General features: G+C 37.8%; 1 protein-coding gene across 4 annotated transcripts in view; it reads right to left on the reverse strand.

The window, feature by feature from the left end:
* Positions 1 to 14,184, reverse strand: part of FBXL17 (F-box and leucine rich repeat protein 17) — a 380,831-nt gene that overhangs the window by 74,993 nt on the left and 291,654 nt on the right. For 2 of the 4 annotated variants that reach the window (XM_065861735.2, XM_065861734.2), the window contains one exon: positions 6,338 to 8,044. The exons of 1 other annotated variant lie outside the window; for it this stretch is intronic. In XM_065861735.2, coding sequence (XP_065717807.1) covers positions 7,907 to 8,044 — 138 coding nt within the window. In that variant the 3' untranslated portion in view covers positions 6,338 to 7,906. Of the gene's footprint in view, positions 1 to 6,337; positions 8,045 to 14,184 lie in introns of those variants that run through there. One more of the 4 variants, XM_071801718.1, reaches the window with a different exon arrangement.

Genomic DNA, 14,184 nt, shown 5'->3' on the forward strand with positions numbered 1-14,184 from the left:
AATAATATCAACAGAACTTAATTTTTAGAATGATGGGTACTCACAGAAACATACAAAGGTCAGAAAAATAAGTTTTTAAGGGCTAGTAATAATTTCAGTATTTAACATCTGCCTGCATTTCCTCCACTCTACCTCTGCTAAAGAGGCTTCCACCCACAGAAGATTTGCCCAAGATCTTTCTTTTTCAGATGCTAATTCTATTTTCAGGGAAATTTCTTAATCTTAATATCCTGCACATGCTTGCTGGCATAGTTCTCAAGCCCCTGCAGGTACAAAGTCACAGGGAGCTGCCCGGATATATATTATTTTACTTGCCTTGCAGATAGCTCAGAGGTGCAATAGTAAAATGTAGGACTCACAGACAGCTGGGAATTTGTGACAGTCCCTAAAGGAGTTCACAAGCATAAACCAAGGACTGGATTACACTGATCCATAAATGCATTTTTCTTCTGTCTCTGGCTAATGCAATATGAATAGTCTTCCTACTGTTAACTATTTCTGAAGACACACAAAAGAGAACATAAAGGAAATGGCATACATTCAAACAGAAAGGCTATCAGGTCATTTGTTCTTTATACTAGCAAAAGACTTCAATACTTGCACTGTTGCAAGAAGTGCTAAGTACAGAAACATTCCTTAATTTAAGCTCTGTTTTCAGAAAATTTTGCTAAAAAGTATTGATTCATTCAGACTGTAAAGGGCATTGGTGATAACTTCTGCTCTAGAGCAGGAAAGCTCAACACATGAACAGCCTGTGGGGATAAAGTTACAGGCTTCAGTTTACCAGCAGTTTCTTCCTGCACAAGAATCCAGGAGCCCTCATAGTGATGCCACCTCCTCGTCACAGTACTCTTTGTGCCAGCCTGCCTCAGTACCGACGCTGCCTTCATCCCATTCCGCAGTTATCCTTGTTTGACTGACTGGCAGTGGGGGTGAGAGGCAGGATGGGCAGCGGCCTGTGGTTACCCGTGTGCCAGGGGTGTGGCAGGGCCACAGCACCTCCCTGCTGAGGGCCTCTCCCTGGCATCTTCTCCTCCACACGTCTGGAAAAGAGTTGCTGCCCTGCAGTGGGGTGAGACCCACTGTGGTGGCATGCTGATGCTCTGGGGCATGGTGCTGGATAGGACCACGGTTGTGCTTTGGGACTGATGACACAGAGGAGCAGCTGTTGATAGATAACTGTGATCTGCAAATAACAGATGAGCCATGAAGGTTATCTCTGTATGAGTAAATCAGTCTTGCCCAGGAAAACTTCATGTGCTCAGGCTGATGAGTACAGGACAGTGCATACCTGTGCTATTAAACTTTTCTGCCCTCAGGAAGCAGTGGCTGCATTCAGAGAGCCTAAGTAGATAGCTACTGGGCACCACTAACACCGAACTCATTTAGGAGAGTCAGTAGTCATGGGTCGAGAGTGTGCTGGTGACTGCTGGAGTGAACTGACAGCCCAGTAGTGCTCCTGGCACCACTCGTTACCAGGAGAAGCGTAGCCACAAAACTAATGTCACATGCTGAAAAATACACCGTGCCTAGCCAAGAGCCACCACCAGACTGAAGCTGGATCTCCTGATTTTCAGATCTGCTTTATATTCCTGTTCAGCCCTATCACCATTCTAAACTACATTGGTCTGAATGCTCTGCAGTTTCCCTAGGCTGTCACGCCTTCTGTTCCTTCAAAGATACTGTATTAATATTTATTTGTTGCTGGGCCCCTCTTTTTAATGAAAAAGAGTAAAATTTGAAAATGTAATAAACAAACCTTTCCCTTGTATTCGGTGAGAAGATCATGAAAGCATTTGGACTTTGGAATTCTCTTCACACTTCTGCAGAATCACTAGAAAGTAATTTTTAGCTGCAACCTTTTTGGTTGCCATTAAAGCTTTCCAGGTGGATTTGCTCCCTAATCAGAAATGTTCCTCTGTAGCAAGTTACTCTTCAATAAAAGATTTTTTTTTTCTATTTTCTAGCTTGCTCATTCACCTCAGTACTTGAACATCTTTCAAAGTATCAATAGCAAGGTGAATAACATTGGCTACATTTGTTTCTCAGCTGTCTCCAAGGAAGAGAGGACATGAAGCATTTTGTTTTGTAGATGATAAGCATTACATTGCTGCCTACTTTAGAGAAAAAAAATATTACCCATCCCTTAGAGCAGAGAATTTTTTAGTTAATGTTGGTTCAGAGACCATACCTCACACAACATGCTTTATTGTGGTCCAGAGGTGACCGTAGACTGAAACAATAGCATGAAGACAATCTTTTAGTCCATCAAAGGTAAGGACTGAGATGTTGATCTTGATTCAAGGAAAATCCAGAGCAAGGCACCTGGGACAAGTTAACTGTGCTCACTGGAAGTTACTGTTGCTAAAAAATTCTTCACAGCTTTCTCTAATAATTGGTTATTTTGACAACACCAAAGGCTGTAGCACTTTGCCATAGAGTACATGATGAAAGCACAAGATTACAAAATTTTGAGTCCAGAAGCCTTTATAAGTTCGTAGCAGTCAGAAATATCCAATAATCTTGGTTGCAAATTTTTTTATTTTAAGACTCCGAAGCCTTATTTATGTACAAATGCTTTTCATAAGCTACATATAGAGAGACCTCCTTGAATGTGGAAGTATAAACAGTTCAGCTTGCTTTTATAGTTGACTTTTCCCTGGAAATAAACTTGAAATGTAATCCCATTACTAAAACTTTATATGTAAAGCTGGAAGACTTGGATTTGCCTTACGTAATCCTAAGAGCCTTTACAAAATTAAAAAAAAAAAATCAAAACAAAAAACCACACAAACCACAACTCAAAAACCTAATTCAAACATTTTTGGCCTGAGTTTCTTTTTAACAACTGTGGAGATGCAGCTGTTAAACAGACCTTCATTTCAGTGCTACCTTAATTCCAGTTTGTGAAAGTGTCTCCAGTCAAGCAACCACAGCTGTAGTGGTGGGACTTAACCTACCTATCTGTGTTAATGTGAGCCCAATGCAGACAAAGGTCTAGAGGAACAGCTGAGTTATATGACCGTTCTTTAGCAACTCAGATCATCTACAGTGATTGCATCTGTGGACAATACATGTAAGGAGCCAAGCATAGGGAGGGTAAGGAATCTCAAATCATTTATTGCCATTTTGTGTAAAGCAAGACTTGGAAATATAAAGAAGCCATAACATAATGAGCTGTTTTCTAAAAACAGGACAGACACCCTTGGTATAAACACTGTTTAATGAACAGGCAATGAATTATCTTAATTAACTTTAATACTGTCCCCATTTTCTATTCTTCTTTCTCTACTGAAGGCAGAAGCAGCCCATTTCATTTGTATGAGAAGTTAGGATATTTCATGCTGTAATATGAAATGTTAGGTTTCTCTGATTTAACTGCTGTGTAACATCTCATCCATGAGACAGCTCTGTTCCTGTAGTCACTTTGTCCCCTTTTTGACCTGCAGCATTGCAGCAGCAGATCAAGTAAAGCAGAAGTGCTCAATAATAGGATATTATGTTTTTAAATAACTGAAAGAGTATAAGCAAAGAATGTCACAGAAACACGGTAGTAAATGAATCGTTTAATTGTTTGAAGTGTGGATATTTGACATATGTGTAAGTTGCTTACACTGACGTTATTGATACTTGTGTTTTGTTGAGCATACTTAGTGGGGGCAGTCAGTTTGGCCAAAATTTCTTGGCTTTAGAATAAAAAACCTCAGAAATGAAATTTCAGAAATTCTTCTCATTATCTAATCATCCTGACCTGTAGTTATGAAACAGTATTTTATTTCATTCTTGCTTAATTCAGTCTTGCAAGCATGAGATATAAAACATATTATATATATATATCTAAAAAGAATGATCTAATTCAGAAATCTTTATTCTATAACATGGAATTAGAATATCTTATTTGCTTTGGACTTCATGTCCATATTTTCTGCATTTCTCTCAAAAAAAGAAAAAAAAAAGGTAAAGGATTTGTGTGCAGTTGTCTGATCAATAAGCAGCTGTCTGGAAAGCTCAATGTTTCGCTCTGCATACACCCACTTGTCAGCTCAATGCTACTTGCCAGGGTGAGACTGACTAGAAGCAGAGAAAAGATGATATAGTAGCTCAAGAACAGCTGAAGTGTAAGAGATTAAAAGGATTTGGGAGCTTAAAAATTTACCAGTAAGCCTTTAGCTTAATTTTGATAGATTTTTGCAGTTAGATGCCTATTTCTTTTCCTCAGCAGAACTGCAGGCAATGTAACGAGTGGAGCTGTTTATAATGTATCAAGCAAAACTGGGAAAACAAACAATTCAACTAATACAGCTGTTCCTAACCTGAAAGTAGCCTCAGTTTTTTTAGCTTGCAAATCTGATTCAGTATTTGGGCAAACATGAGCTCTTTCCAATTCTTCTCCTCCAATCTGAAAATGAATTAAATGAAGAATTTTCACATATTTCTCAATCAAAACCAAATGTCTAGTGATCAATGTGTCTACACAAACTAAAAAAGGGAGGAAATTAATAATTGAACCTTTCACCTTATTGAAAAAATTTTCAAAACCCTATTTTAAACAACTTGTATCATAATCTGTAGTCTCAACATCAAGTATAATACTGACAAAAATTATTTCAGATATAGTTTTGTACAAAGAAATCACATTATCAATAGGTAATCTAAGAGCTAATGCTACTGTTCCTCATCAGATGACTCAGTTGTAGTTTTAAGGGTCAGCAGACTGAAACAGGTGACATTGAAGAAAAAAAAGAAGTACACATTTGAAAATGTCTACATTTATTATAATCTGATATAACACTATCCTATAGGGGAACTGCCACATGAATTCATGAACTCAACATTTTTATTGAAGACAGCCATAATATGCTTATTCTGCATTTCCCTACCTGATACCCACAGGAGAAAAGAAAAAAAAATTAGAAGCATAAAAAAGGCAGACTGAGAAGAGAGAAGAAAAATCTTCAGTCAATGAATATATTTTCTACAGTTTCTCAGAAAAACCCACTCAAACCCAAACAGCAGAAACAAGAAGTCACAAAAATTCACCAAGTACTCACCTTGTTTAGATTGGCAAAATATAACTACTCTCAAAAAGCATTATTTGTTTTTTAAGTGGTGCAAATCAATGGGAGATTGCATGCTGGAGATGCCCGGAGCGTCTCCCAGGGTGTCTCTGGTTCGAAAATGCAATTTGGTAACTCTGCTTCTAAATTCACCGAAGTTCAAATAAAGCCTCAGTTACCTATACTGCCAATATAGCAGGTCACTCATGGGGAAGGCTGGGAGGAAAACAACTACAGGATGAAAAAAGTAACATTGCCTTATTTTATTTTAATGGTATACAGAGTGACCATCAAGTGAACTATTTGAGAGGCATTAAAACAAAATTATAAATGGATTTTAAGAGTGAATGACTGAAAATACAGATTATCTGTCTTTTTTCTACAACCACCTAATGCTTAGTTAAGAAAGCACTTAGAGCTGGCCTTAACGTCCTCTTCTGCAGGTTAAACAAGCCCAGCTCCTCTGGCCTAGAAATGTCTCTGATAAGGCAAACACTGACCCACAGGTCACTTACCTTAACAGCAGGTTCCCAGAAAGATCACGAAGGAACAAAGACACTGTGAAGTAGGCCTGTTAGAACCTGGGAAATCCAGCACAAGCTCTTTGTGTGTTTCTGAATCCACTGTAAGTTTTGAGTAAAAGCAAACAGGTGTAATTTTTCTTTTTACAAGAAGCAATAGCTTTTCTTTTTCCCCTAAATGGTATTTCTCGTACATGACATTTCAAAAATTAAAGACTGTGTAACATTGCTATTTAGTCCTATAACACTACTTAGGAAACATTGATTTATTAGAAAGAAATTAAAGAGCTATCTGTGGCAACACTGTGGTTAGAAGAACGTATTTTGATCTAGAATTCCTTCACCACATAAACTTCCAAATTATGTAAATGCTAACTTTCATGGAAATTAATTAGCTACACTGAGATCTATAATGATTAATATGTTCATAAAAATAAGAGAGAGATGAATATTCAGTAAAATGCAAAAGTGGAAGTGAAGCAAAGTTACTGGAAGTGACTTAATGGCAGAAGTGAAAAGAGATGATCAACTAGATCTGTAATATGTGAAACTCCTTAGAATTATAGAGTATTTTAGATCGAGAAAGATCTCTGGAGGTCATCTAGGTGAACTCTGTCATTCACAACGGGCCAGCTTGGATCAATTTGCTCAGGACAATCCCCAGATGAGTTCTGCATATTCAAGGATGGATATTTCAGTCTTTCTGTTAGCATATTCTAAGTACAGGTAGCAGCACAGATAAACAGAAGACACGACATCTTTCTTTTTTCTTTTATTAAAACCCATTGCAGGATCAAAGTTTTCACGAAAAAATAGAAACTTACAAATTGTGTGAATAGTTTTAATGCAGTCATAAAAAGACATCAAATGAAAAATGACGAAAATTCTGTACTATATCAGCAATATAATCCATTGGCTTTATTCTAAAAATATTGTTGCCATTTTGGAGTGAATAAAAAGCCTAGCATTACACATGCTCACGTGTTTTACCACTTATTTAAAGCAAAAACTTTACCATATATTTTTTTCCAGAGAAGCTATTTCATCCCCATTTTAAAAAGTCTAATAAGAAAACATTTGAGAACCTCACTGGAATTACTGTGAGCTGATGTTTCTGTTGTAAAAAATTATGATATGGAAATCAACAGACGGTTTTACAGAGAGTTATACAGCCACACTAAACAAGCCTCTAGGTTATGCTGCATTAGAACTTCTGGATTAGCAAAACATTTTGACAATAATGGCAACTCTTCAGCTGAAGCTTAAGCATTTCATACTTCAGATTAAAATGCTGTAACCTTTGAAAAACAAATATCCAGTGTTACACACCTGAAAACATTCTTAACCAAATGGTAATATTCTAAAGGTTAATGCAACTTCAAATTGAAGCTATAATGTCTCTATTTTCACTATCCCCATGTCAAATTTAACTCTTTATAATGCAATGCAACACAAAGAAAATGAATAGTTTTATGTATTTAGTCTTGGTATTTTCTTGCATACACTGTTTTATGAAGCATCTGACCCTACAAAATGATACCCGCGATGGGACTCATGTTTAGACGGCCTCCTTAAGGTAAGCGCTCTTTGCATTGTAAGATCTGTTGCAAAACAATAACCGCACAAGGAATAAGAGGAATCCTACTATTGGCTTATATTCACTCATCTGAATTTCCCAATTCAGCAACATAAGAGTGTAGTCAGAGGAGAAAGTTCATTTAAAAAAAAAGTAATTTTTTCAATCAGATATTAAAACATTGACTGTTAACTTATTTCTGGTAGTTGGTGTATTCAATTACTGCTTGACTTTATGAAGTGGGAGCTGGTTATCAGTGTTAAGTTAAGCACTGTTAACTCCCTTATTTTAAAAACAGAAATGTGGAGATTTGGAAATCTCTATAGCACTTAAAAAAAACAACCAACAAGGTATCAATTACGTTGAGTGACAGAAAGAAGATTGTCCATTAGATATCCATTCTGTCATTATCATCATTTACTAAGACTTCTGTTCAAAGTGTTTCTAAGAAAATCACAATTATTTGTAGATTTCCTTATTACTGTGCATTTTAAAGCTCTTCGCATAGCTTTAGTAAATAGTAAGGATGAAGTTTAGGTCCCAGTTTCAACACAGGCCTCTGTAGTTGAACCAGACTTGTTTCCATATTAGTACTCAGTTGTACTAAAGTCAGTGTACAGCTTTCGTCATTTTACCGTAACCTCTGTAAACTCACAATTATATTGCATCATATGAAAGGTTGTGAACCCTCTGCAATCCCCATTATATCTACTGAATGCAGCAGAATGGAACTGTCATGTTGGTATGGGAGGTTAAGAGGCAGTAGACGTGTTGGGTGTCCAGCCCATTTGATAAGCCCGTTCCAGTGTCCTCTTGCAATCCTGTAGTACAGTACTGAAGGTTATATGTGGATACTGCTGCACTAGCTGCTCCACTGTGGCTTCATTCACCTGCAATCAAAGCAAAGAATCTGTGATGTTCAAAGAGTGAATAAAAAGGGCAGCATTATGGAAGCTAAATGAATGGTGTAACTTTGGACTCCTGGGAGGACTTGCAGGATTGGGCTCTTCACTGACACTGTAAGTTTGGGTACATTTATCACAAAACAAATATACGGAATGTATATTGATGTACCTTGATTTTATTGTAAAGGGAGAAGTTTTATATAACATTCCAGTAAATATTCTTTGATTATTTGTGATTGAAAGCAGAAGGCCAAACAGTCTCCATCTGAAAACAGCTTTGTTTAGAAAACTGCAGCAATGTTTAACAATCTATTAAACTATTTCCATTCCATGCTTGACTACGCTGGCCACTCACAGAGCCACAAACCTATTAATAATTATTCAAAGAAAAGCCATCCTGTTTAACAAAGTGCTGCCCATAGTACAGATTTCTGTCTTGAAATACATGCATATTTATTCAAACTTGCTCAAGCAGACATAAGTTTGAAATATAAGATTTTCTTGGCTTTGGAAAATGAAAATTGATTACATCTATTAATTAATTTATGGCATAGTTACGATACTTACATGCATACTAAGTAGTAACTCCATTATTAATCTTACTGAAATGAAGTTGCACTGTATGGTAGCTATCAATGTGGTTGCAATGAAAAATAAGAGATAACACGACTAAACATGGGTAAAAGAATGCAAATGATTCTATACTGCAGGTAGATCAATTTACCAATTTATGAATTCCCACTATGGGTCAACTTTTCCAAAGGCTAAAAGTCCTACATGTCTTCACCTACACTACTGGTAGAAGTTTTTATTTTAGCCTTTTGGTGTGAGGCTAACACTGCACAAAGGGTTTTGTGGGCAGAAATGGTGAGTTCAATAATTAAAACGTACAAGCCTGTCAGGTTTGGGATGCTTCTGCTAAATCTTAGACATCAGGGGTAGCACCTTTTTTCTTGATTAGACAAGGCAATCAGACAAACCTAGCTAAACCTAACACCTTTACAATTGCAGTGCTGTGAGGGGATTAATTTGTCAATTATTTTTAAGGTGATTGCAGTTCGTATCACAGAAGCAGACAGTTTTCTTTGGCCTTTAGATAAATAAAAGATTAACCTAAGAATCATAACTTATAGGTAGCTCTCTTTGAAATCTTTGTGGAACACTTGGATGTTTTAAAATGCATCAATATTACATTTAAATACTGAACCACCTAGATCAGTAGGATGTACAATAAATACCATAGTTTGCTTTTTTCCCCATGGTGTTCCACATTCAAGGCCAAAAGTAAAAAACTAGACTAAAGTGTTTACTACCATTATAAAGATCCATCTTGGGAATAATATTTTAAAGCACAGTGACCAGAGTGCCTAATATTTTTGTTCTTAAAAGATAACAAGGAGCGCATCCTTCTGAGCAGCGATTGCACCCAATGACAAGGAAAAATGAAAGTTTTAATATCCAGTTCTTCTACTTTGATAATAGAAACACTCAATATTCACTGCAAGTTTCATCTAGCTGAGACTGACTTGGATAGAAAACTGGTTTAACGTCCCTTCATAGCACAAACTGTACTCTTTTGGCAAATGACTACGTTACAATAACATCTTCCAGTGCTGAAAATCAAGAAGCGACTTTTAATAAATCAAAATGAAATCAGAGATAGCACAAGTTCTCAAAAATACATGCTACTTATAGCTGAATACATACTTTCAAACTGTCAGCAACACTTCATAGAAATATTTCTTGGAAGGGAAGAATTCTCTAAAGTAGCTGTATTTGCTACTTTTTGCCTATTCAAAAGTAGTGAAAAGCCTCTTTTCTTTAAATTTGTGGTGCAGAGAGTTATGTAGCATACAACTAGAAACTTCTCTCTTAATGGTCAGCTCAGCCAAAACAAAGATGCTTACTGCAGACAGCTGCTCATTCTGCTCTTAATGGGAAAGTAAATAAGAGATATTTCTATCTACTAGATATCTGCAAATATTACTAGTAGATAGAGGTTATGATTTTTGACGCATCATAGTTGGCTTTATTTGTTAGAATAGCATGCATATTATGGCTTTAGAGACAGCATCAAAAGCTGATTTTATGTTACAGGAAACAAATAATAATAATGCAAATATTTTACAAAGATGATGTTGAAACACAAGAAAATAGGTAATGATCTCCATATCCTGGTGGACATGATCTCCGTGTCTTTGACTCAAGACTGAACACATTTAGAGAAGGTACTGTCTAGCCAGATGTAGCTAACATGTTTACTACAAGCATCACTTAAATGAAATAGCATAGCTCATGATGTTACAATGGTATCTTGTAGTCTTAAAACCTATGAAGAAATCTATGGTAAACCATCCAGCACTAGTCATCTGTCCTACATTTTTTCTGATACAATTATTACTGCATAAAATAATATTTAATGCAACCATTACTAATTTCTATCACTACTTTACTAAATAGGAGAAGGAAACTTTTGGTATTGGGTGCCAAATAACAGTTACGTAATAGACATGAGCATGCAGAAGGCAGGTAAAACCATTGCAGAAGTGACACTAACAAAATCAGCTATTTTATGACCAAAACTTCAATAGTGGAAGGTTTTCGGCATTTTTCTAGAGTGTTAAATGGACATTTATATTATTAGTTTGATCCTAGACCATAACTTGAGTGTTATTAAACAGCAAAGAGGGAGAAAAAGGATCCTATTTGACAATGGATCCCAGGGTGAGAAAGAAATGTGGTCAGTTAAACCATAAACAATCCCCTATCAGCAGATTTTGAAAGCTTTTCCTTTGCCATGAAAAATGTCAGGTCAAACAATAAAACACTGTAAAATTTTTAATCTTTTAAACTTTCTGTAGTATTGGATTAAAACTGTGCTATCTAAAAGGTATGAAAAATGAACCCATCACAGAAACATGGTGGCATGACTCTCATAACTGGAGTGCTGCATTAGATGGCCATGAACCCTTCAGAAGGGATAGGTAAGGAAAGAGAGGAGGTGGGGTAGCCATGTGTGTTAGCACTGTTTTGATTGTCTGGAAGTTGATAAGGGTGATGACAGGGTTGAGTGTCTATAGGTCAAAATCAAGGGGAAGGTCAACATCCTGGTGGAGGTCTGTTACAGACAACCTAGCCAGGATGAAGAGGCAGATGAAATATTTTGCAGGCAGCTGGGAGAAGTTGCCCTTCTTCTTAAAGGGCACTTCAACCTACCAGATGTCTGCTGGAAATACAACACAGTAGAGAGGAAGCAGTCCAGGAGGACTGCATGGAAGACAACTTGCTGACACAGCTGGTTAGTGAGCCTACTAGGGAAGGTACACCACTGGATCTGTTTGTAAATAGAGAGGACACATAGGCAACATGTCGGTTGGAGGTCACCTTGGGCATAGGGATAATGAAATGATTGAGTTTTCTATCGTCGGAGAAGTTAGAAGGATGGTCAGCAGAACTGTTACTTTGGACTTCTAAAGGGCAGACTTTGACCTGTTCAGAAGGCTGGTTGGCAGAGTCCCATGGAAGGCATTTCTGAAGAACAAAGGAGTCCAGGAAGGCTGGTCTCTCTTCATGAAGGAAATCTTAGAGGCACAGGAGCAGGCTGTCCCCATGTCCCAGAAGGCGAACTGGTGGGGAAGAAGGCTGGTCTGGCTAAATAGAGAGCTGCGGCTGGAACTTAGGAATAAAAAGAGATTTTATTTGGAAGGAGGGGCTGGTTACTCAAGAGGAATACAAGAATGCTGTGAACTTATGCAGGGAGAAAATTAGAAAGACCGAAGCCTAACTAGAGCTCAGCCTGGCTACTGCACTAAAAGGAGACCAAAAATGTTTCTATAAATACATTGGCAACAAGAGGAGAGATAAAGAACTGGCTGGATGGCTGGGCCCAAAGAGTTGTGGTGAACGGAGTCAAATCCAGTTGGCGGCTGGTCATGAGTGGTGTTCCCCAGGGCTCAGTATTGGGGCCAGTTCTGTTTAATCTTGTTATCAATGATCTGGATGAGGGTATCGAGTGCACCCTTACTAAGTTTGCAGATGACACCAAATCGGGTGGGAGTGTTGATCTGCTGGAGGGTAGGATGGCCATACAGAGCGATCTGGATGAGCTAGACTGATAGGTCAAGGCCAATTGCACGAGGTTTAACAAGGCCAAGTGCTGGGTCCTGCATTTGGGTCATAACAACCCCAAGCAGCGCTACAGGTTCAGGGAAGAGTGGCTGGAAAGCTGCCTGGTAGAGAAAGATCTCGGGGTGTGGATCGACAGCCAGCTATGTGCCCAGGTGGTCAAAAAAGCCAACGGCATCCTGGCTTCTGTCAGAAATGGTGTGGCCAGCAGGGCTAAAGAGGTGTTTTTGCCACTGTATTTGGCACTGCTGAAGCCCCACCTTGACTCCTGTGTTCAGTTTTGGGCCCTCATCATAAGAAAGTCATTGAGGTACAACAGAGTGCAGAGGAGGGTGATGAAGCTGGTGAGTGGCCTGGAGCACGAGTCTGATGAGAAGTGGCTGAGGGATCTGAGGCTGTTTAGCCTGGACGAAAAGGAGGATGAGGGGAGATCTTATCGCTCTCTACATCTACCTGAAAGGAAGTGGTAGCATGGAGGGTGTTGGTCTCTTCTCCCAAGTAGCAAGTGATAGGATGGGAGGAAATGGCCTCATGTTGTGCCAGGAGAGGTTTAGATTGAATAGTAGGAAAAAAATCTTCATGGAAAGGGTTGTCAGGCATTGGAACAGGTTGCCTGAGGAAATGGGGGAGTCACCATCCCTGGAGGTGTTAAAAGGGCACTTAGGGACTTGGTTTAGTGCTAGAGTTAGCTTATCGTTGGATCTGATGATATTGAGGGTCTCTTCCAACTGAAATGATTCTATGATTCCATGAAAACAGAGAAATCAAAATTTTTTTCTTTGTTAATGAATGAGATAAAAATATCTCAGTCAACTTCCTCACTATCCTTGTCATCAGTTACCATAATGGTAGGATTAAGATGAAAAGAAGTCTTATGCCTAACCATTAGAACACAAGCTTCTGTCTCTTTGTTAAGAGGCAGTCTGGCTGGTGATAAAACAAAAGTACTGAATGTCATTCCCAAAATAAATTCATTCCACAAACAGAGCAATTTTCCCTTCTGAGCTTGGACAGTCTTATTCAATGAATGAAAACTAAAAATTTTCACATCTGGACGTATTTTAAAATTTTATATTTTTCTTTCACAGAACTTTCATTAATCTTCATTTTTTGAGTTTTCAAAAGGAAGACTACTTTCTGATGATAAACCAGTTAGATTAATACATAATCATTCATTTGCATTTGAATAGCCCTTCAATTATGTTTTAACACGAAATGAAAGAGTGCAGTCCTTATCATTAAAGTCAAAGTAATAGGTTTGTGTGAATTCTGGTCATCAAACAGAAAAAAAAAATAACAACAAAGATTGGTTTGAAGCTTATTTTTTCTTGCTGAAATAATAATTTATTCCCGGCCAAAGAATAAATACAAACCAACAAAGGAGAAGACCAAGTGATATCAGCTCATTTTAACTCAATCGAGGCAGCTACCTATGAGTCACAATTTTGTGTGCTTTTTCCTTAGAAACATCTGAACACATATAGTTTATTTCCCAGGAGAGTATACTCGACTTCATGACAAATGTTATCTTGGGTGAGACCTCCTTAATTTCGTCCGATGATGATAGTGCGGTTGTGCAGTGATATTTAAATATTATCTGCACTAGAGAAAAAAAATACTTCCTCATGTGATAAATAGGAATTCATCTAGGAAAGATGAACATGAGTACCCATCTAGTCCATGTGAAGTGGAAGAACATTCACAAAAGGGTTTTGGGAGTGCGCCTTTGGAGGACTCTAATCTCACTCTGCTAGGTATAGAGACAATGTAAGTGAAATATTGAGAAAAATGGGAAATCAGTGTTCAAAACGCTTTCTCTCCTTTAGGTAAAATGGTCTACCTATAACAGAAAGTTGGAAAACCCCTCCAGTCTGTAACTGACATTCATGAGCTGATTTTTCAGGTTTAGGATAAACTGAAATGACAGTTTTCAATTAATAAGATACTCACAGAAAAATAATAACTCAGGTTTTTGATCTGGTATGCTAGACTTTCTCATC

The sequence above is a fragment of the Patagioenas fasciata genome, chromosome Z (assembly GCF_037038585.1).
Source record: "Patagioenas fasciata isolate bPatFas1 chromosome Z, bPatFas1.hap1, whole genome shotgun sequence".
Taxonomy (NCBI): Eukaryota; Metazoa; Chordata; class Aves; order Columbiformes; family Columbidae; genus Patagioenas; species Patagioenas fasciata.